The 25230-nt window shown below is 55.5% G+C and overlaps 2 protein-coding genes and 1 long non-coding RNA gene across 4 annotated transcripts in view; 1 reads left to right on the top strand and 2 right to left on the bottom strand.

Annotated features, from left to right (window-relative positions):
- The window catches only part of LOC121167817 (heat shock protein 75 kDa, mitochondrial), a 33589-nt gene extending 24866 nt beyond the window's left edge, over positions 1-8723 (top strand). Inside the window, exons 11-19 of the mRNA XM_040997461.1 lie at positions 1222-1291; positions 4370-4517; positions 5541-5726; positions 5909-6047; positions 6329-6414; positions 6858-7003; positions 8349-8421; positions 8512-8624; positions 8657-8723. Of these exons, the coding sequence (XP_040853395.1) occupies positions 1222-1291; positions 4370-4517; positions 5541-5726; positions 5909-6047; positions 6329-6414; positions 6858-7003; positions 8349-8421; positions 8512-8613 (950 nt within the window). The 3' untranslated portion in view covers positions 8614-8624; positions 8657-8723. The remainder of the gene's footprint in view (positions 1-1221; positions 1292-4369; positions 4518-5540; positions 5727-5908; positions 6048-6328; positions 6415-6857; positions 7004-8348; positions 8422-8511; positions 8625-8656) is intronic.
- The window catches only part of LOC121167819, a 35028-nt gene continuing 10341 nt past the window's right edge, over positions 544-25230 (bottom strand). The window contains exons 2-3 of the long non-coding RNA XR_005885652.1: positions 19591-19986; positions 544-577 (exon numbers count right to left, since the gene is read on the bottom strand). This is a non-coding gene — a long non-coding RNA (uncharacterized LOC121167819). The remainder of the gene's footprint in view (positions 578-19590; positions 19987-25230) is intronic.
- Positions 8673-17231, bottom strand: LOC121167818 (deoxyribonuclease-1-like). 2 transcript variants are annotated; one of them, XM_040997462.1, is made up of 10 exons: positions 17163-17231; positions 10775-10899; positions 10372-10516; positions 10022-10110; positions 9845-9928; positions 9577-9692; positions 9362-9474; positions 9138-9292; positions 8902-8998; positions 8673-8818 (listed from the first exon to the last, which is right to left on the bottom strand). In XM_040997462.1, the coding sequence occupies exons 3-10, from the start codon at positions 10513-10515 to the stop codon at positions 8771-8773; spliced, it is 846 nt and encodes a 281-aa protein (XP_040853396.1). In that variant the 5' UTR covers position 10516; positions 10775-10899; positions 17163-17231; the 3' UTR covers positions 8673-8770. The 2 variants fall into 2 exon arrangements, with proteins under 2 accessions (XP_040853396.1, XP_040853397.1); XM_040997463.1 differs by lacking the exons at positions 10022-10110; positions 10775-10899; positions 17163-17231 and having other exon boundaries at positions 10372-10488.

The raw sequence follows: 25230 nt of genomic DNA, 5'->3' as shown, positions 1-25230 counted from the left end.
ATGCCACAGAGCAAAGGATTAGCATGCTATACTACTGCGATGGCCTGTTTTTTGTTCAAGATTTATTTCGATTTAAACAAAGACTAAGTGACAGGGACAGAGAGATCTCCATCTGCTGGTTTATTCCCCAAGTGAATATGAAAGTGTGGTTGGACCAAGCTGAAGCGAGGAGGAGCCAGGAATTCCGTCCTGGTCCCCCATGAGGCTAGCAGGGGCCTAAACAGGCCATCTCTTAGTGTCTTCCAAGCTGCATGAGCTGGAAGCATGTGCAGTGGAGCAGCTGGGACTCAAACCTGGCACTGATGGAGGATGCAGGGGTCACCGCTACTTTAACCATGACACCACAAGCCTTTTTAAATTTTTTTTTAAGATTTCATTTTTATTGGAAAGTCAGATATGCAGAGATAAAGAAATACAAAGAGAAAGATCTTCATCCTATGGGTCACTCCCCAAGTGACTGCAACAATCGGAGCTGCGCCGATCTGAAGCCAGGAGCCCCCCGGGGTCTCCCACGTGGGTGCAGGGTCCCAAGGCTTTGGGCCATCCTCCACTGCTTTCCCAGGCCACAGGCAGGGAGCTGGATGGGAAGTGGGGCTTCCCGGATTAGAACTGGCGCCCGTATGGGATCCCGGTGCGTTCAAGGTGAGGACCTTGACCGCCAAGCTATCGCATTGGGCCCAACACTGTTTTTAATATCAAAAACTGAAAGGAGCCAGGTTCAAATGTATTTATTTGAAAGCAGTTATAGCATGATGGGGGAAGAGGAGCAGATCTTTTATTTTCTGGGCCAGGAGCTGCTTATGTAGGTCTCCCATCTGGGTGCAGGGGCCCATGGACATGAGCCATCCTCTGCTGCTTTCTCAAGCCATTAACAGGGAGCTACATCAGAAATGGAACAACTGGGTCATGAGCCAGTCTTCATATAGGATGCCAACATTGCAGGCAGCAGCTTAATGCGCTGTATCACAACACCTGATTCTAACATGAGGGGCATGGTGCACATGGATCCCCAGCCAGGATCCCCACACATACACACGAACTCTGAGAAGAGCTGGGGGCGCTCAGCGTGACCCCTATTGTCCTCTCACTTCCTGTGAGCGGTGAGCATCCCGGCCATGGAGCTAAAGGGCCTGTTCACAGAGTGTGAGAAGTGTGGAGTCCCGGGCAGTGGTTGGGGCCAGGTGTCAGGCAGGGAGGGGCTGAGCAGCCATGTCCCCTCAGGTGTGGTGGACAGCGAGGACATCCCCCTGAACCTCAGCCGGGAGTTGCTGCAGGAGAGCGCACTCATCAGGTGAGCAGGGGGCGGAGCTGGGCCCCTCTGGAGTCGGCCGGTGTCGGGACTGGCCTCTGGCGGTCCGCGAGCACCTGAGTCTGCCCAGACGAATGCGTCTTTGGGCTTTTTCTCCTGGCAGGAATCATGTTTGCTCACTGACAGGCACCCGCTCCTCAGAACCCCAGTGTGCAGCTCCCACGTCCGTGGCTTGGGTTAGTGGGCGGCTTGCAGGGTTGCTGTGTGGGATGAGGGGCAAGTAAGAAATGACACCTTTGTGACTCAAGTGTGCATGAGTGCAGCATGCTGCAGCCAGACGCAGATGCTGCTCCCGGAAACGCAGGTGCACCTCTCACCCCAGGGCCCCCGCAGAGGTGTCAGCAGGGGAGGGCCAGAGCCACCACCCCAGGCCCCACAGCCCCACCCCACTGTCACAGTCTCCCTGGTCTTGTGTAACATCGGGTCTGTTGTGTTCCTCTTTTTCTGCCTTATGATCTGAGGCGCTCTCCATGTCTAGTAACTAGGAGTCGCAGTGCAGTGGCCTGTCAGGTGGGTGTGTGGGGCTGGTGTTTCCGGGTCCACAGGGTTGAGCAGGAGGCCGGCTGCTTGGAGCTCCATGTCCAGTGCTGTGTGGCGGGTGCAGGGCTGCGTGGTCAGAAGAACCGGTTGCTTTAGTATGCGCAGGTCACTTCCTGGTATCACACAATTCAACAGCACCCGTGCCGACTGTGCTGGCACCTGGCAGCTGTGACTCCTCACCTCCATGCTAGCATGCCACGGGGCGGTGCTTGCTGACCACACTGGTCACCATGGCTGCGTGCAGTGAGCATCCTTGTGGTGGCCTCTTGATGAAGCACACAAACCTTCTATCCCTCCCCGATTGATTCCTCAGTGCCCCCAACAAGGGCTGTGCTGGGCCGAAGCCGGAGTCGGGAAGTCTGTCCCACTCTGCCCTGTGGATGACAGAGACCCAACTCCTTGGGCCTTCCCGAGCATGCCACGCTGGCAGGGACTGCTAGGGGGTGGGGATCTTGGCGGTGCTCGACCTGGCCCAACACCAGGGGCCACACTGTGTCTGGGAGACTTCACTGGGGAGGAAGGTGTCTCGTGGACATGGGTCGAGAAAGCAGTGTGTCCCCTCTTATTGTGCGGTGGGCATGTGTGTGATGTACAGTGTGTGTGTCCTCATCCTGTAGTGTTTGCTGTGTGTCCACTCTCTTGGGCCCCTCATCTGCCACCCTGCTCACCTTGTTGGCTGAAGTGTTTCGGGAACTTGCATTACGTTTGTGCTTGTCAAAGGTTGGAATGTTAGCCTGAGAACTCCCTGTGCTGGGAAAGATCTTCCATCTTAGAATGTCTTAGAAGCACTGCAAACTCCCTGTGGGTTGGGAGTGCGGTGCACAGGGTGCCACCAGCAGGTCAGGAACTCAGCTCACCACCATGGGAATGTTCTAGGCCAGTGTGTCGTAGAAAGCCCTCAGCCCAGAATGGTCTGGGGGCTGCAGTTCTCTGGAGGCAGCGAGGGCCTGTGGAGGTTTCTGAGGCTGTAGCATCACCCTCGTCATTTGTGTGTGGGTCAGGTAGAACATGCGACTGTCATCATGGCATTGTCAGGTGGGACATTTGCCGTGGTGGTGTTCGTGGACTTACTCCAAAGGCTTTCAGGTGTCACTGTCATTTAATGCCAAGTGCTTTCCGATTGGGATGAGTCAAGCTGTACCCTGGTCCTGACATTGGTGGACAAGGCTTCAGAACAGCTGTGGCTGCTGCCAGTCGGTCTCTGCAAGTATGCGCACAGCTGTGTGGCCCGTGTGTGGTGTCAGTGCCTCTGGGCCCACCCAGTCCTCCACACGTTCTGGTCTTGTCCCCTGCAGTGTCCTCTGATATTGAGAAGACTTCATCTTCTGAGATTGACCCACCTCACACGTTGCTTCCCAGTACCTGGTCTGTTCCAGTCCCTAACAAGTGTCCCTGTCTCTACTTGGCCTGACCCCAGGGCTGGCTGCTCTCCCCCTGCAAATTGCCTCCATCTGTAGGTGCCCAGACCCCAGCAGGATGCCCTGCGCAGGCCAAGGCTCCATGCAGGTGTCCCACCTGTCCCAGCCCCTGCAGGACCCTTGAATGAGGAGGCTTCTGTGTTTAAAGATTTTTTTCTCTTAATTCATTGGAAAAACAGGGTTGCACAGCATGAAGGAGAGTCAGAGAGATTTGCCATCTACTGTTTCACTTCCCAAACAGCTGCAATGGCCAGCACTGTGCCAGATTGAAGCCAGGATCCTCCTCGGTGTCTGCCGTGTGGGTGCATCCTCTGCTGTTTTCCCAGGCACTAATAGGAGGGAACAGCTCGACTCAAACTGGCACCCATATGGGATGCTGGTTTTGGCAGGTGGCAACTTAACCTGCTGTCTCTAATTTTAACTTCTTGAAAGATGTTAACTAAAGTAAAAGCAGAACTAACCTCACACAGTTACTGTTAACGTTGGGCCTGTGTGTGGGGCCTCAGCAGCTGTGGGCAGCATGGCCTTGGTATTGCGTGGTGAAGGTACCTTGTCCAGTGCTGAAGCCAAGTGGAGAGTGCCCACAGCCTGCCTCTGTGGGCCGGGTGCAGCTCTGCGGGTATCTGGCTTCTCTTCTGTCCCACTTTCTCCTGTCACTGATGACTTTCAGCAGGGTTTTTTGGTTGATTTAGAGATATGTTTATATGAAAGGCAGAGTGGCAGACCAGGAGAGATGTTCAGTTAGCTGGTTCATTCCCAACATAGCTGTGACAGCCAGGGTGGGGCCGGGAATTATGTTGGGTCCTGCACTTGTTTCCTAGGTGCCTCAGTAGCAAGCTGGGCTGTAAGCAAAGCAGCCGGAACTGGACTCTACGCACCACCGTGCTGGCCCCTCACCATTTTTTATCCTGTTCTCTCCGGTTGGGTGCTAAAATGGCTCGTAATTTTCTTGTTTTATGTACCATGGGGAGCATCCTTTCCCGCCTCTAGGTGGCACTGCTCCCGGCTGCCTCCCGCTGGAAGCGGCCCGGCTCACTCTGCTTGGCATGTCAGTTGGGTCAGGGTGATGTGGGTATCATGGACACCGCACACTCTCCTCTAGGAAACTCCGGGACGTTCTGCAGCAGAGACTCATCAAGTTCTTCATTGACCAGAGCAAGAAGGACACTGAGAAGTACGCCCGGTTCTTTGATGATTATGGCTTGTTCATGAGGGAAGGCATCGTGACCACGGCGGAGCAGACGGTCAAGGTAGGGCCGGCCTGAGGCTGTGGGCAGCCACATGTCCAGGCTCCTGCTGGGGCTAGGCACATGGGGCAGGAGGTGGCTGCCACAGGCCAGTCAGGTTCAGAGCACTCTATGCTTGTCCCCAAGCACACTGCCCCGAGCACAGGTGGGAAAGGGGTGAGCACACCATTCCTCTTAGGACACTGGGGTGTGGACAGGTCGCAGGGGGCAGGGCAGGGGAGGTGATTTTGTCAGCAGTGGAAATTCTAGACACCGGGAGTAGGGGCCCAGGGCTTTGTTCACCCAGCGGCTGCTCTCTGCCCCATAAATGCTGCTGTCTATTGTTGCCATGTAATCCTCCAGTCACCAGGTGATCTTTCAAGGTGGAAGGGTGTGTTCTGTGGGCTCTGTTGAGCAGCCAGCACCTCAGGTTCCGGGTAATGCCCACCCCCCGGAGGAGGTGTGTCTGTCAGCTCTGCCCCCACGCAGTGTGTGGGAAGGAGGGCAGCCAGTTTGTGGGTCCCCAGGAGAGAGCACTGTGGCTGCAGGGTGCTGGGGAAGCCTGGGCTGGTCCTCCCCTGGGCCCTGCTGGCTACTCTGCCGTCACTGTGCAGGCTTGTCTGGATGGACCCTGCTGTGTGAGTCCCTGCCCGGGGCAGCCTCCTCCCAGAGCCTGCTAACAATGTTTGCCCCCGTGGGGCCCGTGCTTGTATACAACCCAGAGCAGAAAATGCAGCCTGGGTGCCGTCTGCCCTGCCCCAGGTCCAGGATCCTTCTGGGCCCCTGCTTTGACCATCGGGAATCCTGGGCATGTCACTTTGTTACCTGATCCTTGTCCTTCTGTGTCACGCCTGGCAGAGCCAAAGGCTCCGGCCTGGTGGCCCTGTCAGCTCAAAATCCCACTGGGCCTTGTCCCTCCCTGGCTGGGAGGAAGCTGAAGAGATGTGGGACTTCCCTGGGGAGGGGCCCAAAGATGCCCGAGTCCTCCCTAGCCTAGTGGGCTAGGCCAGCGCCCTGCAGCGTGTGAGCCAGTCCTGGTCTGTGCAGGAGGACATTGCGAAGCTGCTGCGTTACGAGTCATCAGCGCTGCCCGCCGGCCAACTTACCAGCCTCACGGACTATGCCAGCCGCATGCAGGCTGGCACACGCAACATCTACTACCTGTGTGCCCCCAACCGGCACCTGGCCGAGCACTCACCCTATTATGAGGCCATGAAGCAGAAACACACAGAGGTGGGTGAGCCGGCAGCTCTATTAGAGGGTGCTGAGAGGTGTGTGAGTTGAGGGTGGGTGCTGATGGACCAGCAGGGCTCCCTGCCAGCCTTCTGGTGTGCCACCCCATCACACCCCCGCAGCTCAGGAGCCCAGTGCCCGAAGTGGTTCCCATGTCCTCAGGACATGTCCGGCATCCACAGGTCCTCTTCTGCTATGAGCAGTTTGATGAGCTGACCCTGCTACACCTGCGTGAGTTTGACAGGAAGAAGCTCATCTCCGTGGAAACAGACATTGTCGTTGACCACTACAAGGAGGAGAAGTTCGAGGACGCGTCCCCAGGTCTGCCCCCCACCAGCGTGGGAGGTGCCCTGAGGGTGGGGTGGGCCAGGGCTGATTCTCCTTCCACCCAGGCCCCTTCTGCCCTGCTGGGTCCCCACAGGCTCTCATGCTGGAGCTGGGGCCACCCTCACAGTCGCTGTCTGAGCTGAGCACTTCGGGTTAGCGAGGGAACAGCTGGATCCTGGGGTCCCCTCCAGGGCTACTACTTCTATGGCCCCTCAAGGCCTCGTCGGGGCTGAGGCGCCCTGGGAGCTCACGCGTGCCCTTCCTCTTTCCCACAGCTGATGCACGGCTCTCAGAGAAGGACGCCGAGGAACTGATGGCCTGGATGCGGAATGCTCTGGGGCCTCGTGTTGCCAACGTGAAGGTGAGGCCTTCCCCAGGATGGGCTCACGTGGCCCGGCGCCGGGCTCGGCTGCTAGCTCAGGGCAGAGAAGGGTGCGCAGGCACGCAAGGTGGAATGAGCCAAGCTCTGTGTCCGGGTTCCAGGATGCAGCTGGGTCCTCGTACAGATGGCTCCTCGTTAGGCCTTGGGTGACCTGCCTAGGTTGTCTGCTCTAGGTCACGTTGTGGGCCTGTCAGTAAGTCTCTTGGCGAGAGCCAGGCAGGCCAGGCAGGCGAGAGGCCTCACAGGACCTGCAAGTTAGGCCGCGGCCATGCTGGGGCCCTCAGAGCTGAGGGCGGCACACGTTGGCTGCTGTGGATTCAGCCTTGGGTGCGGGGACTGGTGGCATGGGGGAGCAGGAGGGCTGTTCCTACCTTGAAGTCGGCAAGTTCATCTGGCTGAGCCCCCCGACCCTTTGCCTGCAGGTGACTCTGCGCTTGGACACGCACCCTGCCATGGTGACGGTGCTGGAGATGGGAGCCGCGAGGCACTTCCTGCGCATGCAGCAGCTGGCCCGGACCCAGGAGGAGCGCGCCCAGCTCCTGCAGCCCACACTCGAGATCAACCCCAGGTGAGCCCAGGGCAGTGTGACCACAGCTAAGGCTGTGTGGTCGGATGGACATGCGCAGAGGAGCCCCTGGTAGTCACACTATATTAGGCTGTACTTCAAGCATTATGTCGCCCAAGATTTTTAAGATTCATCTTTTTGAAAGGTAAGATGACAATTTACCGGACAGCCCTCTCATCCACTGCTGCACTCCCAACATGGCCACGGTGCCACCAGGAGACAACACCGGGCCCATCCTAGCTGCCTTTGCAGGCCAAGCTAGGTTTTCAGCACCCCCAGAGCCACAGTCTCCCGTCCCCATCCTGTACCTTCTTGACCTTGCAGAGCAGTTCTGAACTGTAAGAGCATTTCTCTAGGTCACCAGCGCGGACTTCTGGCTGTGGCCGCTCTGCCTGCTTCAGCCTGCTGGGCCTTTGCTGCCCACACACAGGTCTCCATGCTCAGCAAGTGTTTGCAAGGACATTTTTATTCATTTGGAAGTTTAGTTAAAGAGGGAGAATTGAGTATTCTCCATCCGGTGCTTGCTTCCCCTGCCAGCCATGTCTCCCAGGACGGGGCTGAAGCCAGGAACTGCCCCACAATGTGGGTGACCTTGTGGTCAAGGGGGCCCAAGTCCTCAGGGCAGCCACGTGCTCACCCCAATTCTGGCAAACTAGTTGTGTTGGAGAGCCCCACCAGAGGACTTTCACATTCGGTTAACTCTGGGTCATTCACAATTCCAGCAGCAGTGAGTTCAAACCTGTGACAGAGGTATGGGCTTCCCGCCGTCGCCCGGGGAACTCTTGTCCCTGGGTGGCACGAGGCCAGCACTGTCCCCACATGTTTGCTCCTGAGCCTAAGCACTCGTGCTAGACAGATCCTGTTCTTTCTTGGCTGCCTGAAGTTTCATCTTTGGTATTTGATCCTTCTGGCTGTAAGGAAAGAGTAAAATAGCAGCTCGTTTTCCCTGGCACTCTGGGTGGAACTGGTGCTGTCTCACCATCCAGGGCCTCCCCTTGTGCCTGTTCTTCCAGAGCTGTTTCCCTATACAGGTTTTACACTGTATTTGTTTAGGTGTGTACAGCTAGCTTATTTGTTAAGGATAATTTAGAGTTCATTTCCCAGCTGAATTTAGCCTGCTATGCCCCAATGTTCACCCCTAAAAGAAGCCTGTAAGAATTTTTTTTTTTTAATTACCTGGTAATGTGGTTATGTATGAGTTCAGGAAAATTTAGGTACCCAGGCTATAAATGTGCAAAATGGGGCCTGTTCTGGGATGGATTCAGGGTGGGAACCCAGTACCTCTCTGTAGACAGATGTGTCGGGCTGAGCACAGCAGGGGCTACCCTTGGTGGCTTCTGTGTTGCAGGCATGCGCTCATCAGGAAGCTGAAGCAGCTGACAGCAAGTGAGCCCGAGCTGGCCCAGCTGCTCGTGGATCAGGTAAGAGGCGTTGGGTCCTGCGTGGGCCTTGGTGGGGAGCGATGCTCTGCTGGCGGGTTTTAAAGGCTGCAATGGGGCCCTGCCTTCCAGATCTATGAGAACGCCATGATCACGGCAGGACTGGTGGACGACCCCAGGCCCATGGTGGGCCGTCTCAACGAGCTTCTCGTCAAAGCGCTGGAGCGGCACTGAGAGCCCAGGAGGGACGGCGCCCGGTGGCTCCACTCCCCGGGAGGAAGGAGGCAACAGCATGCACTCACCACCCTCTTTATTACCCTTAATTAAAAGTGTGTGTCCCTCTACCCGTTCCCCCTCTGTGCAGGCTTCTCCAGGTCCAGTCTCGCAGGCCTCAGGCAAGAGTCACCTCCACAGGATAGTGGTCACTGATGGCCTGGGCCTGTGAGAACACATACAGGCAGTTTCCCTCTTGCTCCCACCTGCCCAGGAGGAGATGAGGGGAAGGCCAGGCGGGACACCTACCAGTTGGCTGCTCAGTCCGTAAGCAGTCTGGAAGTTGAAGGGAGCAGCTGAGTTGGGAACAACAGCACCTCGGAGCTGAGTTCCTGTGACCACGATTCTGTGGGCGGCAGAACAAGAGGCCTTGCACCCTTCCTGTCCAGGCACTCTTTCCTAGTGGTCTGGACGTTGTCTTTACCCAGTGGCTGCTCTGGAGAAAAACCAGGCCTCGGGGAGGAGCCAGGCTCCTGCTCGCTCACCTGTCATAGGCACAGTTGGTGGAGGTGGCGGTGGTGTCTGCAGAGTCAGGAATCAGCCACTGGAAAGCAGAGTTGGTGCGCAGGCGGATGGAGGACCACTGGGAGGAGGTTACGTAGCTGCAGTCTGCGTTGAAGTCACCCATCAACATGATGTCCTGTCAGGAAACACCTACTTGTTGCTCCGGACGGAGGTGGGGCTGAGTCCCCGCCCCGGCCAGGCTCACCTGTAGCCCCCACTTCTTCTGCACGTCGAGGTAGACGTCATAGAGTGCGTCAATCTCGGCCACTGCGTCCTCGGGGGCTGCGTGCAGGGGCACCACGGCGAACTGCTTGACCTCTGCCGGGGGACGGCAGACCCGAGGTCAGTGTGGAATCCCTGCTCCAGGCCTGCTCCAGCCCACGTTCCAGAGGGACTCGGGCCACACACAGCGGCGCTTACTTGTGTTTGGGGAGGAGAACTTGACAATGGCCGGCTCCCGGCTGAAGGTGTCGGTCCCGCACGACTCACAGCCGTCGTCGTAGTAGTAGCTGTCTAGGACAGACACCTGGTCAGGCCTGCAGGGAGTCAAAGGAGCAGAAGTCAGGTGACCTTGGGCGAGGAGCTGTCCCTTCCCCTCCTCGGGCCTGGGAGGGCAGCAGGAAAGGCCAGGTCTGAGTTCGGGCCTCGGCATCTGAACTCCCCACCCGTGCTGGCACCCGGACTTTGCCTGTATACGAAGAGGTAGCGCTCCTTATAGGTGCTGCGCCCCAAGGGGTCACTGACCACGTAGCGATAGGTGTCTGCTGCATTCCTGGGGTTCAGAAATGGAAGGCTCAGCTGAGGGGAACAGCAGCTGCCGAGACCAGTTACCCCCCCCCCCCCGGCACCCACCCCTGTCACCCACTTGTTGAGATTGTCCAGCAGCTTCCCCACAGCTGTCAGGTGGCTGTCTCGGACCTCCTGAATGAGGGCGATGTCGTAGCGGCTCACGATCTGCAGGTGGGTCACAGCAGGGCTGAGTGGACACGGCCCCGTGGGTTTCTGGGGCACTTTTGTACCCATTTGGCAGAAGCCTTAGGCCTTGTTGGGATACGGGCCACAAAACCATGGACCTGGTCCTATGGGTGCTGCACCTGATGGGCTGGCCCTACTGGCTGCCCACAGACACCAAGCCACCTACCTGCCAGCCAAAGCAGGGAGCCTCTGCCCCTCCCCTGTGGTGCCTCTGTCCTGGGGGACAGGCCCCAGACTGACCTGCACAATGTAGTTGACGAGGGTGGCATTGGACATCTTGGTCTCCCCAAAGGTCCGGATGTTGAAGGCTGCAACCTTCAGACAGCTGGCCACCTGCAGGCCAGCCAGGGCGAGCAGCGCCCACATCAGCATCACACCCCTCATGCTGTGGAGGGAAGCAGGTGATGAGACACTGCCCTTCCCCGGGGAAGTCCTATGCTAGAACATGAGGACCCTGAGTCTTTCTGCCCACATGCAAAGCAGGGCCCCTGGTTTCTCACTCGCCCACCAGGAAGCCAGCACCGGCCAGTGGGGCTGTGGGCGCCCGAGTCCCCTGAGGCTAGGGAGGTGCACATCAGAGACCCTTGCTCCCAGCCCCCCACATGGGTTCCAACAGGGCAGGGCTTGCCAGCCCAGTGCTCACCTGAGACAATGCAGACAAGGAGCTCTGTCAGGGATCTGAAATACTCCTTGTTATCAGTTCACCAAGGGAGGCCTCTGCACAAAGCTGACCCCAAGGCCCCAGTAGATGTGCTGGGCTCAGGATGCCTGCAAGGCAGCACCGTCCACCCAGGGCTTAAAAAAGGTTCTGGTGACTGTGGCCACACCCCCTCCAGGTGGGTGCCCTTCACCTGACAGCAGGGAACAATGGTGCTATCTGTGTGGCCTTCCCACTCAACCGATTTCAACAGCACCAGCTCCTTGCTGCTAAATACACCTGATAACCGTGTTTGCACTTGGTTATGGAAGCTGCAGCAGGCCAGACACTTGTACTCCCCTCACATGGGCCCTTTCCCTGGGAGCTCACAGAAGGGTCCTCACTAGGGGGCTTCCTTACATGGGACTACGTTTAGGTCCAGGGGTCCATGTCCACCAGCCTGCGGGCCAGGTATTTGGGAACTTTGGCCTTCCCACCTGTGTCTTTCCCGTACAGATCCGAGGCTTGATTCCACAGCAGCTCACCTGCTCAGTCCTGGGGGCTGCAGGCCAGGGCAGCTTACGGCCCTCCCTCCCATCACCGTCTAATCCTTTCAGGATCAGCTCTTGTCTTACAAGATGAGGCTGCGTGTAGGATCTGCCCAGATAATGCTCCCTCGCGCCAGCCCTACCTTAACCACACCTGCCTGCAGATTAATCCGAGGTTCCAGGGATGGGAACGTGGCATTTTCTGGGGTGCTGCCCCTCCTGGGAAAGCACTGCCCCACAGGGGGTGGGAGGGTGGGGGGCTGGCTTGTCCTTGGGAAGGAAGAGCCTAGCAGAAACCTGCACGAATCTTGGAGGTCAGCACTGTGGCATGGTCAACTAAGCTGCTGCCTCCTGCAGTGCTGTCCCACAGGGCGCTGGTCCAGCTCCCTGCTAATGCACCGAGGAAAGCACTGGGGGGTGGTCCGAGTGCTTGAGCCCCCACACTCACGTGGGAAGCCCAGAAGAAGCTCCTGGCTCCCAACTTTAGACCAGCCCAATTCCAGCCACTCTGGCTATTTGGGAAGTGAACCAGCAGATGGAGCATCATCCTCTGTTTCCTCCTAACTCTGCCTTGAAAAAATAATAATAAAACTTCAGAAAAACGTCTCAATACTGAGTGGGTGCTTTAGCAGAAGCGGGGTGGCAGAGGTCAGTGAGTGGCATGGCTTGCCTGGCCAGCCAGTAGTGAAACAGGATGTAGGTGGTGGTGAGGGTCAGCCAACCACGAGACGATTTTGTGGGAGCCTGCTGCGTCCAGAGCTGCAGGTGGACAGCTCTGGCAGTGGGTGCTCACATGTTCCCGTGTGGCCAACTCCCAGGAGCCCCTTCAGAAAGGCCTGCTGGTCTGTCCCTCCCACTTGGCACCTGCAACATGAACCCAGACCCCAGGCACATTTGGCACAGGCGTCTGCCTCTGACTTAGGCACTTTCCTGTCCCAGCAGAGGAACAGAAATCCTAGAGGGCAGGGTGGAGGTGGGGCACCACACTGGCAGCCACAGCACTCGGCTCACCATGGAGGGGCCAGTCCCTCCTGGTCTCTGGCGTGCCCTGGGCCAGCCTTGTCCTCTCCTCCAGCCAGCAGCTGTGGCGTGGGGAGTTAGGCCTCTCCAGCAGCGGCCTGGAGTCAGGAGCATGGGGCCTGTCCAGGTGTCCTCACCTTTCCAATGGGACAAGGCCTTCCCTGCCTTCCTGAGGACCAAGTGAAGCAACAGGACCCCACCTGTCAGAGGGACAGAACTGTCACACGTCTTCCACCTTCCTCCCTATGCCCTCAGACACCTGCCAGCAGCAACAGTCAAAGCTCCCCAGGCCACAAGCCCTGCCTCAAAGCATCAGCACAACGCCAGCGCTGCGCCTCGCCCCTCGGCCCACGTCATTGGCCTTGGCAAACCACAGCCAAGCCCAGTGCTGTTCCTCCCGTGCTGAGGCTGGGCCCCGAGACGGGACTCCAGGGGGGCCAGAGGAAGCCCAGCACTCCCCAGAATGACACCCACAGGGCAGAGGGCACACACAGGAGCAAAGCTGGGCCCATCTTGGCTGGGGTGAGCCGGTGTCCATTGGGCCCAAGGAGCCGCAGCTTCCTTTCCAAGTAAACCTGTCAAATGCCCAGGAAGGGGAAGGAGAGGCTCACTGACACCTGAGCCGTGGCAAAGGGTGAAGAAAAACATCCAACACACACTGGGTGCCATGCAGGCCCCACTCAACGCCAGTACGCAGGGTGGGGTGAGGGGGACGCAGGGGGTGCTGGGACAAGAAGCCTACACGTCACAGGGCACAGGACTGGTCGGTCCTGCTGCGTGCTGAGGGACAGTGAGCCGTCTGTTTACCAGGCTCAGGCAGCTCTCGTCCCAACAGCAGGCGTGCTTCCCGCCACGAGGCCCAGTCTGCAAAGCCACGGGGACTGTTCACCAGCCACAATGACCCCCATGGAACGAGCAGAGTCCTCCACAGCACACGCACGGGCCCCTGACGTCAGCGGCTGCCCTGGGTCACCTGGACAGGACACGTCGGTTCCTGTGTCGGTGAACCAAGGATCCGTGACCTTGAGCTAAGCGTGCTGAGCTGACAAACTCCAGGCCCACGGGCCTCTGGGGCCGCCCAGCCCGCTTGCAGAAGAGCCCTTCTGGCCTTCACCACACACACAACCGCTTGCATGACATCCACAGTCTCAGTCCGCACATGCACGTACCACAGACTGCCAGGCGCCTCGCAAGTGCAGGCAGGTTCTCAGATGGTGTCCCAGCTGACACCCGGGCACGCCTCCCGGTCCCGGACACAGCAATCCCAAATCTGATCAGACCTGCCCGGAGGCCGAGGCACGGGGCACCCAGCACAAAGGACAGCCTCTTCACCCCGTGCCAAGAGAGGTGAGGGCACAGAGCACGCAGGGCTACCAATTTAAGTGTGACCTGAGGCACGTCAATCAGTGACTGGGCTCATGAGGAACAATGACCCTTTAATCAAGCGGGCAGATGCCTGTTTAATGATCAGTCAGGGAAGTCACGGCAGTACCGTGCTCCTGGGGTGCTGATGGCACCGCCTGTGCTCACGCGTCTAATGCGGTGAAATGTGTCAGGGCAGGGGTTGGTGCCCACAAACCAGACACCAAGTGCCTGGGTTCAAGTCCCAGCTGCTTGCCATCCAGGCAAGCACCCTAACGCACACCCTGGGAGGCAGCTGGTGTTGGTGCAAAACCTTGGTTCCCTGGCACATGGGAAACCCAGGTGGAGCTCCGTGCTCCTGGTTTCAGTGTGGCCCAGCCCTGGCTGCTGCGGGCATTTAATCCATGAATGGGAAATATCTATCATCTCTTTGATATAAAAAAAAAAATTTAAACATTGGGAAATATTTAAATGCATCGCCTGGGGTTTGCTTCAAGACGCTAATGACAGTTACATGAAGGTTCAGTATGTAACTCTCGGCTTTAGAACATATTGAAAGATTCCTGGGCCCGGCGCGGTGGCGCAGTGGTTAAGGTCCTCGCCTTGCATGCCCGGGATCCCATATGGGCGCCGGTTCTATCCCGGCAGCCCTGCTTCCCTTCCAGCTCCCTGCCTGTGGCCTGGGAAAGCAGTCGAGGACGGCCCAAAGCTTTGGGACCTGCACCCGCGTGGGAGACCCAGAAGAGGCTCCTGGCTTCGGATCGGCATAGTATCGGCCCGTTGCGGCTCACTTGGGGAGTGAATCATCGGACGGAAGATCTTCCTCTCTGTCTCTCCTCTCTGTATATCCGCCTTTCCAATGAAAAAATAATAAAAATAAATCTAAAACAAATTTTAAAAAATTTCCTAAGCCACACAAATAGATGGAATGCAATATTCCTCAAAAATATAACAAGAAGTGAATGTTGGGGACCAGTGCAGAGGCCCGGCAAGCCGACCCCCCGCCTGCAGCACAGGCATCCTACACGGCCTGCCTGTTCAAGTTCCGGTTGTTCCACCTTGGATCCAGCTCCCTATTAATGCACGTGGGAAGGCAGCACGTGGGAAGGCAGCGGGAGATGGCTCAAGTGCTGGGGCCCTGCACCCACACGGAGACCCGGAGGAAGCTCCTGGCTCCTGGCCTCAGACCAGCCCAACTAAGTCCGCTGCAGCCATTTGGGGAGTGACCTAGAAACTAAGATATTATTTCTATCTAATCTGTCTTATCTATCTCCTCTCTCCTGCCTCTGTCTTTCTGTCTTTCAAGTAAAGTAAATAATCTTTACAAACAAAGAAGTTAATGATGAAAATGAAGATACTGGGGCAGGTGTTGTGATTTAGTGAGTTGAATCACCACCTGAGGGCCCGGTGCGATTGCCTCGTGGCTAAGTCCTCACCTTCAATGTGCTGGGATCCCATATGGGCGCCAGTTCTAATCCCGGTGGCCCCGCTTCCCATCCAGCTCCCTGCCCGTGGCCTGGGAAAGCAGTTGAGGACGGCCCAAAGCCTTGGGACCTGCACCCGAGTGGGAGACCCAGAGGAGCTCCTGGCTCCGGATTGGCTCAGCTCCAGCCATTGCGGCCGCTTGGGAATGATCATCAGACAAAAGATCTTCCTGTTTATCTGCCTTTCCAATAAAAATAAAATCTTTAAAAAAATATCACCACCTGAGACGCTAGACTGGGTTGAGTCCTGGTTGCTCTTCTGTCATTCCAGCTCCTTGCTCGTACGCCTGGGAAGGCAGGGGAAGACCAACCTGGGCCCCTGCCACCCACATGGGAGACCTAGATAGAGTTCCTGGCTCCTGCCTTTGGCCCAGCCCAGCCCCAGCTATGTGGCTACTTTGGGGAAAAAACAGCAAATGGCAGATTGTCTCTCCCTGAATCTACTGCTCTTGGAAATAAATAAATTCAAAAAACGAAAGACAAGAAACAAAACCGTCAAGACCCAGGTTAGCAGCTGAGAAGGCACCTCGGTGGTGAGGGAAGGGAGCAGGCAGGAGGGCAGCGGCCAAGTGGATGTGGGGGAGGAAAGAGTTGCAGCTGCAGCAGAGGGGGCCCTGTGGCCTTCGCAGGGACGGATTCCCGGGCAGGGGCTTGTCCAGACTTACACCGTGCCAGGGATCTTCCCTCAGCATCTGCCGGGCATCTTGCTGTGACCAAGTGAGCCAGACTATACCCATGGCCTTCCTGCCCAGATGTCAGATACCTGGGATGGGCCTGAGCATCCTAAGGCCGCCCTGTCCTCAGCCACAGCAGCTGTCAACCGCCCTTACATGACCCCTGCTTCCACAAACTGCCTGTGATCCACACACCCAGCTGGATCTGTCAGCCATGGATTACAACCTGTCACTACCTCCTCATTGTCCCGAAGACGTGCTGAGGGCATGCTGCCCTCTGCTCCCGGATCTCAGCTCACACCGTTCACTCTGTCCAGGCAGCTCAGGGCCCTCAGGCCAGATGACATCTCTCCAGAGGGGCCGTGCTAACCCAGACCTCTGACGGAACCCAGGGGGTGGTGGCCCATGTCCATGTTTGTTTTGCTTTGCTCATTTCCTGCGTATGCTGGTGGTCAGCTTTTGGACCAGAACACAAGTTCCCTGAAGCAAGGACTGTGTTTCTTTGTCCCAAAGCCCTGGAGCGCAGAGGGCACATGCCAGGCCACCCGCCAGAGCTGTCCTCCACCTGGGCATGTCAGGAAGGTCCTCTTCCTCTCAGCCTGCCAAGGCAAACCCTGTCCTCAGAGAGCCCAGCTAGGTGGATGCTGGGCATCCACGTGGGACATCGGGCAGTGAGCGTGACTTCACAGGGAGTTTCAGGGTACCCAGCAGCATCTTTTGAGGGTGCAGGGAGGGGGAGGGACAGCATCTGTGGCAACTTGACTCCCATCCACCCTGTACCCAGTGACCGAACAGCCGACAGTCACCACTCGGCCTGACGTGCTGCCCTTGGCCCGAGACCCAGCCTCAGCTCACCAGCCCTTGTGCATTTTTTTTATTCATTATCAAGTAGGCATTAACTGAAGCTGGAAAATTCCTCAGTTCCACACACCTCAAGTGCAGACAAAAGCCACAGGCTCACTTCAGCTGGAGACCCTCTGTAGCCAGGCTTCCCCCTGCCCCAGGCCACACATTTCTCCTTGGAGAGCCACAGGTGAAGTCTGTTTGAAAAGCCATTTATAATGTCCACACCAGGGAGACGGGCAGCTGCCTGACAGTGCGCAGTGTGCCATGCCCACAGGGTTCAGGCACAGAGCCACCTCCAGGGCACGCCACCTCCCCACCTGAGGCGGGAGGTCGGTGGAGGGTGAGCAGGGCCCCACCTCCCATGCCCTGACCCTCTGCAGCTGGCTGGCCCGGTGAATGCACCTGCTGAATTCATTACATTTATTAGGAACTCCAATTTACTGCGGCTTCTCCATCTTACCTCCTTTCTTCCCTATGCTAATCACAGCGGCTTCACAGTCCACATGTGAGAGACAAACAGCTTCCATCTCCCCAAGCACAGCCATCCCCTGCAAGCGACAACAAGGGTGACAGGACAAGAGTCAGGGTGCCCACTAAGCCAGGCTCAGAGCGCTGTGCAGCAGCGAAGGCCCTGTCACTTCGGTAAAGACCAGTCCACGTGGGGCGTCCCCTCTAGGGGCCTGCCAGGGTTCCAACCCAGAGCTTTTCTGAGGTCCCTGCCTCCACCCACACAGCCCAGCCCTGCTCCAGGCAGTGGCCAGCTTTATGGGCAATCCGGAGTGAACCGGCTTCCTCCCCCTGGGAATCTCCCTGGGCCCCAAGTCCTGGCCCCACAGTTTTGCCTGCAGCCCACTGGCCAGGTGCCCCGCACGACACAGCTCTGTGAGCCTGTCCAACTGCTTTGGGTGGCTGCTGGGCCACCCTCTAGGTCTCAGCTAGGGCGGATGTGCCTGCAGCAGCTCCAGCTCAAAGAAGTCACCGAAAAGGTTTCAGGGACAGTGATGCAGGTCAGCTGGGCCACCTGCCTGCATGGGCACTATGAACATCTCCCAGTCGTGAGGGACGTCAAAAAGCAAGGAAAATACAACTAGAAATGCATTTATTTTGGTGCAAAACGATTATGAAAGCCATGAAACTTTCACACCAGTTAATGAAAAATATGTGTTAGTAAAACAATCCTGCATGAATTTCAAAATTATTCTGCACCACAATGAACTTACCTTTTTTCCATTTTCCAGTGTGTTTTGAATTGTAGACAGGCAGGGAGACAGACAGGTTTCACATCCACTGGCTCACTGCCCAGATGGCTGTAAAGGTGGCACCGGGCCAGGCTGCAGTTGGAATTCTTCTGCCAGTCTCCCCCGTGGGTGCAGGGTCCCAAGGCTTTGGGCCGTCCTTGACTGCTTTCCCAGGCCACAGGCAGGGAGCTGGAAGGGAAGTGGAGCAGCCGGAACATGAACCAGTACCCACGTGGCCCATATCTACTACACAATCTACACAATGCTGACCCCTCCCCCCAGGCTTTATTTCAGCTGTTTCCATATTTTCATCTTACTTGAAAGGCAGGAGGAGAGTGAGTTATCCATCTTCCCTCCACTGGCTCACCCTTACGTGGCCAGCCAGACTTGGGGAGGCAGATTCACCACAGAGCATCCTGCCTGTGACCAGCCGCGGGCTCACTGCTGCAGCGCCGCTGCCTCGGCCACGCCTGCCAAATGGGCTCCTGCCTTGGGGTCTTTACACATTGTTCCCCACCACAGCCCTTGGCCACCCACATCACGTGAGCCTCAGGCCAGATGTCCAATTTAAACTGCCTTTCCCTACTTACTGTCCTCGCCCGTCTCCCAGTGCTCCCGTCTGACACAAGCCCTGGGACCACTCCCTGGGAGAGCTGGGCTTGGGAGGCATTGCCTCAGAGCCAAGTCCGAGGCCCAGCAGGTGCTTGCTGGGATGTGCTGGGAGCAGTGGATGGCAGCCGCTGGCTCTGGCTGTCTGCTGCAGGGTCTGAGTCCCACACAGGAGAGGGCCCACGAGAGTGCAGGAAGGATGGCTTCAGCCACAGGTCAGCAGGAGCTGAAGGCATGAGTGTTGCAGCCTGGCAGGGGCAGCACTGGGCCAGAGGGGTGCGCTCGGGCAGGAGGCAGACAAGAGAACCCAGAAGCAGCACACGCACCCTGGAAAGTGGAGGTCAAGGGCAAAGGATGAGAAATGCCAGGCAACAGAGCCTTGGGAGGAGCTGGTCTGAGTCTTCCCCATGACAGGAGTGGCATCCCATGCCCAAGCTCAACAGGAGCCCACAATGGGCGGCAGCCAGGGGCCAAGACCAACATGGCAGTGCAGTGCCTGCACTGAACAGAGCCCCAAGAACAAAGCCAAGCTGGCGGTCTGCTGGCTCAGCCCTTCTCTTCATGTTCAGGGACGGTGGCAGCAAGGCAGGTCCCCATCTTTCCCACCTCTCCAGACGCTGTGGGCCACATGCCCCCACCTACTGCCACTAGGAACCTCTGGATTTCATGGCTCCCTGCCTGGCACTGGGAGATCACACCCCCAAGCTCCCACTCAGATTCGTAGAGCTGACCTCTCCTTGGAACAGGAGGGCCTGGCTGTGTGGGCAGTGAGGCCACTTCTCAGGAAAGGCTCCTCTGAGGAGACATTGCCACTAACAGTGGCTGGACCCCAGGCCATGGACCTCTGGAAGGCCCACTGCCTGAGATATGCCACCCTTTGTCCTGTGTGTACGGGCCTCCCATGTGTGGGCAGACACAGGGCCTCACCTCTACCCTCCAAAAGGAGGTCTGTGCCCCACCCCAGGATGGCCACAGCATGAGCTGTGTCTCCTCAGTATCTATAGGCCCAGGCTCTGGGCCAGGGCATCGGGCCTTACTCACCGTCCAGGGGGTCTCCCAAACGTCTTCTCCATGCAGGCTGCGGAAGCCGAACTGCCAGGCCCCGGCAAGAAGCAGCGACAGCACCAACACGCTGGGCTGAGTCCAGCTTGGTCCTCTGGCAACCCTGAAGCCAGGGTGACCTGGCATGGGATGTCTTGTCCAGCCTGCTCTCTATTGTCCAGAATTTGCTGGAGTCCCTGGGGGCCCAGCGGCCTTGCCAGCTTATGGGTGAGCAGGTGCTTTCCTCACATGGGTTCCAGCAGGAGGCACAGACCTCGGATGCCACAGCAGTCGGCGACTCAGCCACCAAGAGGGGGCCGAACAAGCTCGCCTGGCAGTCGGAGCCACCATCCTGTTGCTCACAGCTGCCGCAATCTCGCTGTCTCCATGCCATGGCTGGTGAAGGAGGAGGAAAAGAGAGAGTTACCCACGGCCATCAGGGCTGATGGGCAGGGGCACCACCCGCTCTGAGAGGGTGCCTCCTTTGCTCCCCTCTACAGACTCAGGACGGAGTAACAGCAACCCCTGAACAACTGTGGGACTGGACATCAGTGCAGGCCAGCAATTCCCAAGGGGACATGCAACAGCTAAGCTGTGACTGCACCAGCTACGGCGTGAGGCAGCTGAGGTACACAGCCAGCATCTCCCTCAGGCCCAAGTGTCTGCACCCTGCTGCTGGGGTCCGTGCCATGGGTGTGGAAGACACGAAAGTGTGTGGAGAACTGTTCCCCTGCAGGCAGGGCGACAAGGAATGTCCCGCTGCATGGCAGGGCCCGGTGGGTGTCTGCATCCACCTGAAGGCAGTTCCACCTCCCTTGCATGGATGCCGGACCATCCCGCTGAGAATTCTATAATCTATTTAGGCATTGTCTGCCACTGCGGAGTTGGTCTTTACTGTCAGTGTGAGCTTGGAAGTTGATGTTGTTGAAGGGTTTTTTACATTCATGCTGTCCCTGTCTCTGCTGCCCCCATTGACCATCCTTGATCTTTAGGTCCTTCCTTCTGTGATGCATTTCCTCCCTTAACTGATTCAAGACTAAGCTGTAGAATGAAGACTGTAGCTGGAATGTGTTACTGATTGCTATGTGCTGTCTACTGAGAGCTTTAAGGTGAAACAAACGGCAGAATTATCCTTGGAAACACCCACTTGACCATGACGTCAAAAGTCTGTGCCAGAGTTTGTGACTGCTTCTGTATAAATAAAGGGGACAGCTTTCTTGCATTGTCCATTATGATCATGAAATCGTAGTGGTCCATTTCTTTTCTCTCTACACCTACTCCATGCACCCTTCTCGAGTTCTAAACTCGGCTGGAGCTGGACTCCGGCACCCTGCAGGGTAGGTCAGAGGGCTGGGACCGCAGTCCCCTCCAGTCTTCAGCCAGGGACATCACTCCATGATGGGGATACTTGTTGTCCCCACAAGCCATGGCCCTAATTCAGAACACATCAGAATGCAGAGGTGGCATTGCTCCAAGGAATGGGCTGAAGCAACTGCAGACTCTGCAACCCTGGGCCCACGGGCACGAGGCTGGGCAGCATCAAGGGATGGCCAGCTAGCAAGAGGGGATAAACCACGCAGCCAGGGGGTAGGGGTAAACAAGAACTAACTCTGCAGCATACTTTGGAGGGACAGAGGAACCTAAAGAAAGAATCAGACCTGGGAGCAGGTAAACCATCAAGTGGATGGTGATGCTCAGGATTATTTTACTGTTTAAAAAAAATGGGGGTATAAAATGTAATATTATCTCAACCTCAAACAGCCTATCTCACATGCAATAAGATATTGTGAAGTAACCAATGAACCAACAATCAATGTGAGTCAGACTGCTTATGATCTACATCAAAGAACTGTAAAACCTAATATACTTTTAATACCCTATGTTATCCCATAGTGGGGAGGGAGAGCAGAGAAATCTTCCATCTCCCTAGAATGTGTAAGGAAGACGTGAAATATAACCTACCAGGATCATAACTGGTAACTCATAGACAACAGACTCAAATCAGCATTAGACAATAGTTAAACTACAAAGACATATAAGGGGAATTAAGAGCGATCCTGACAACCTCTTAACAGGAGGTCATATGCACAGAGCAGGGGGACCCCAGAGTGGAGCAGGGGGACAGGAGGAGGCTTGTATCCCAACCCTGAAGACTCACGGATTCTCACCAAGGACCATCAGTACGAGCACCAAGGACAACATCCCAACTGCCAAGGAGACCACAGGGAGTTGGAGTGCCTTCGGAGGCCAAGAACTCTGAGGTCATCCACTCCCGCTTGGATCTACCACATGGGATGAAAGAAGTCCAAATCCTTCCTCGCAGGATCCAAGGGCGTCAGAACAACAGCCAGGAGCCCTGAGCAGTCCGCAGAAACAGAAGAACAGTAAACTTCCTTGGGGACTCAGGAGAGGAGCTTTCTCTGGTCCTCGCTTGGTTCCAACCTTGGGTCCCCACCCTCTCTTGCAATGACCATCAGGATCGCTCCAGAAACCCCTCAAAACAAACAAACAAAACTCTAGAATAGAGAACAACAAGGAAAGCTTGGAATCAGACAGGAAATGGTCAGCGTGGATTCACTTATACCTTACTAGGTGGGACACAAAGATTGGTTACTCCTCACTAGGGTATTGAGGATTTCTCTGCACACCCCTCCTAAAACTGTTCTGCACCTAAACTGTTGACATATGTCTTGTTAGAGTTATAAGCCAGTCTAGACTACCCGAAAAAAAAAGTTCAGCAAAATTATGCTTCAACGCTATATAATGCTAAATACTATAATGAAAATAGACACGAGACAGCTGAATAGTAATCTATAGCCATTTTAAGGTGTATAGATGTATAAGATGTATAGAACCTGGTTGTGGGCATCAGTTCATTTCCTGGCTGCTTTACTTCCCATGGAGGGAGGGAGATCTTTCATCTGCTAATTTACTCCTGGGATGGCTGCAGCAGCCAGATCTGGGCTAGGCTTAAGTCTGGAGCTTCTTCTGGGTCTCCCTCATGGGTGCAGGACCCAAGTACTTGGGCCGACCTCTGCTGCTTTCCCATGTGCATCAGATTGGAAGTGGAGCATCTGGAACTCAAACTGACACCCATGTGGGATGCCAGCATTGCAGCTGAGCCTAACACATCACAATGGGCACAGCGCAATCCCAGCCCCAGTGTGAAGTTCCAGCCCAGGCCAAGGCCAGAGGCAGAAAAAATCAGCAAGATGATTTTGGCAGCTGGAATGCTGGGGATAGGGGATCCTCCTGTCACCAGGAGGCCAGCTGGGGGGCCATGAATGTGCCTGAACACTCCTTGTCCCACACGCCAGTGTCACAGCATGGACACAGCAGAGCACACAGGAGCCACAGAGAAGGCCCTTGCTCTTCCAGCACCCTCCACTGGACGAGGGAATCCAGCACCACGAACAGCACATGCTGCTCAGAAGACAAACCTGACAACTGCTACAACACACATGGCCAACAGAGGAAACTAATCAATTCAAAATGACCTAGAAGTGGTACACACAAAGGAACTAGCAGACAGCAGAAGGACACAGCTACACAAATGAGCCTTGTGTGTTCTAGAAGCAGAGGAGACCAGGTAAACCCAACAGAGCAGCAACAGGTAAAGTCAGAGAACACCCCAGACAGGAGTAGCCTCCCACACACACTGAGCAAAAGTACACCAGTGTGTTCACACACTGAATTGAAACTGTCCCCAAAGGAGCAGAAAGACAGAAAAGCACTGGGTCAGGCAGCAGTCAAGTGGGCGTTTACCTGGAAGTTCTGGGAGACAAAGGTAAAGAGAAGAAAAACTGTATGCTCAGAGAGAACAAGCCGACTTTATCCAATTGATAAAAGCTCTAACCGTGCAGGCCGAGGTCAATAACAATCTAAGCAGAGGACCAGGCAGGTGGGTCAATCACCGGGATCCTATATGTGTTCTTGTCCTGGCAGCTCCACTTCCCATCCAGCTCCCTGCTTGTGGCCTGGGAAAGCAGTCGAGGACGGCCCAAAGCCTTGGGACCCTGCACCCACGAGGGAGACCTGGAAGTAGCTCCCAGCTCCTGGCATCACATTGGCTTAGCTCCATCCACTACACCAACTGAGAAATGAACCAGCAGATGGAAAATCTTTCTCTTTCCTCTCTGTAAATTTGCCTTTCTAATAAAAATAAGTAAATCTTAAGACAACAAAAAACATCCATGCCCTTTCTTTACATAAACAACCCCATGGCTGAGAAAGACCTTGTAAGATCAGTCTCACTCATAACAGCTGCAAAAAAAAATAAATAAATAACAAAAAAAATTTGACCAAGGATGTGAGGGATCTCTGAGCTGAAACATTACATAATATTAACAAGAGACTCCAAATAGCTAAAGCAATCTCAAACAACAAAAACCAAGTTGGAGGCATCATAATAGAAGTTTTCAAGATATACTACAGGGCAAATACACATAAGAATCAGGTCTGGGATCGCCACAGACAAAGTTTCTTTGGGGATTCCAACTGAATCGCTGGACTCAGAACCCCAACCCTGGAGAGAATTGTAGGTTCCATGGTGTGACCATGGAATGCAAATATCAGAGCTGGGCCTCCTCAGTGGCTCAGACAGAGCAATAGAGAGCATATCCAGGTGCACCTGGAGGATATGGCAGTACACTGGCGCCTGCAGAGGACACGTGGTACCAAAACGGAGGACGGAAGACAGAAAAAAAAAATCAATCAACTGTCCCGGCCAAGTGTTGGCAGTGAATACCTAGGTAAACGGACTCTGAGGTGGACCTTGTCAACCAGTGGATTCTGGAGAGATTTTACTGTGATCGGAATGGCGGGACCAGCAGTAATTCAGAACTGATGAACTATCAAAACCTTTTGAGCATGACCCTTGGAGCATGCCCCATATCGGGAACCCTGGGATGGCATCAGGTGGCTGTCCTCCATCCCAGGACACAGAGGATATGGGAGGTCAGGTGTGGCTTCTCCCTTTAATCTCCTCCTTTTCTCAGTAAGGAAAAAAAAGAGATTGTGGAAATAACGGTCTCACCCACGTTCCTGCAGCCCTTGACCCTTTGCACCTTAATAACCTATGTAAAAATCATCAATCAATAAATCAATTAAAAAGAAATGGGCAAGGGACATAACTAGCATTTCTCAAAAGATAAAATTCAAATTTTATCTTTATTTTTATCCAACAGAACTAAGAAAAAGAAATGCTGAGGTTCACTAACCAACAGGGAAATGCAAATTAAAAGCACAGTAAGGTCAGTAATGGTTATCATCCAAAATTCGGAAACAGCAAGCACTGGCAAGGATGGGGTGGGAATGTGAACTAACACAACCATCATGCAAGACAATACCAAGATTCATCAGATGTCTAAAATAAATCCACCAGATGATCCCGTCATTCCACTCCTGAAATCAGCACGTCAGTTATCCTTACGCACACCAACCCTTTCCATCCGAGTGCAAGGCCCTCACGTCTGCCACTCCCTCAACTCTGCAATTAAAAACTCTGCCTTCTAAACAAATATTTTTTTAAATGCCAATAGTCTAAAGAGCAGCAATGAAAACAGACATTGTCAAAGTACATTCAAAAACAGAACCAACAATTTATTGACTACAAGAAACTCATTTGAAATATAAAGATGC

This window comes from Ochotona curzoniae, unplaced genomic scaffold (assembly GCF_017591425.1).
Source record: "Ochotona curzoniae isolate NIBS_2020 unplaced genomic scaffold, NIBS_Ocur_1.0 patch433, whole genome shotgun sequence".
NCBI lineage: Eukaryota > Metazoa > Chordata > Mammalia > Lagomorpha > Ochotonidae > Ochotona > Ochotona curzoniae.
This window is presented reverse-complemented; position numbering and strand designations above follow the sequence as displayed.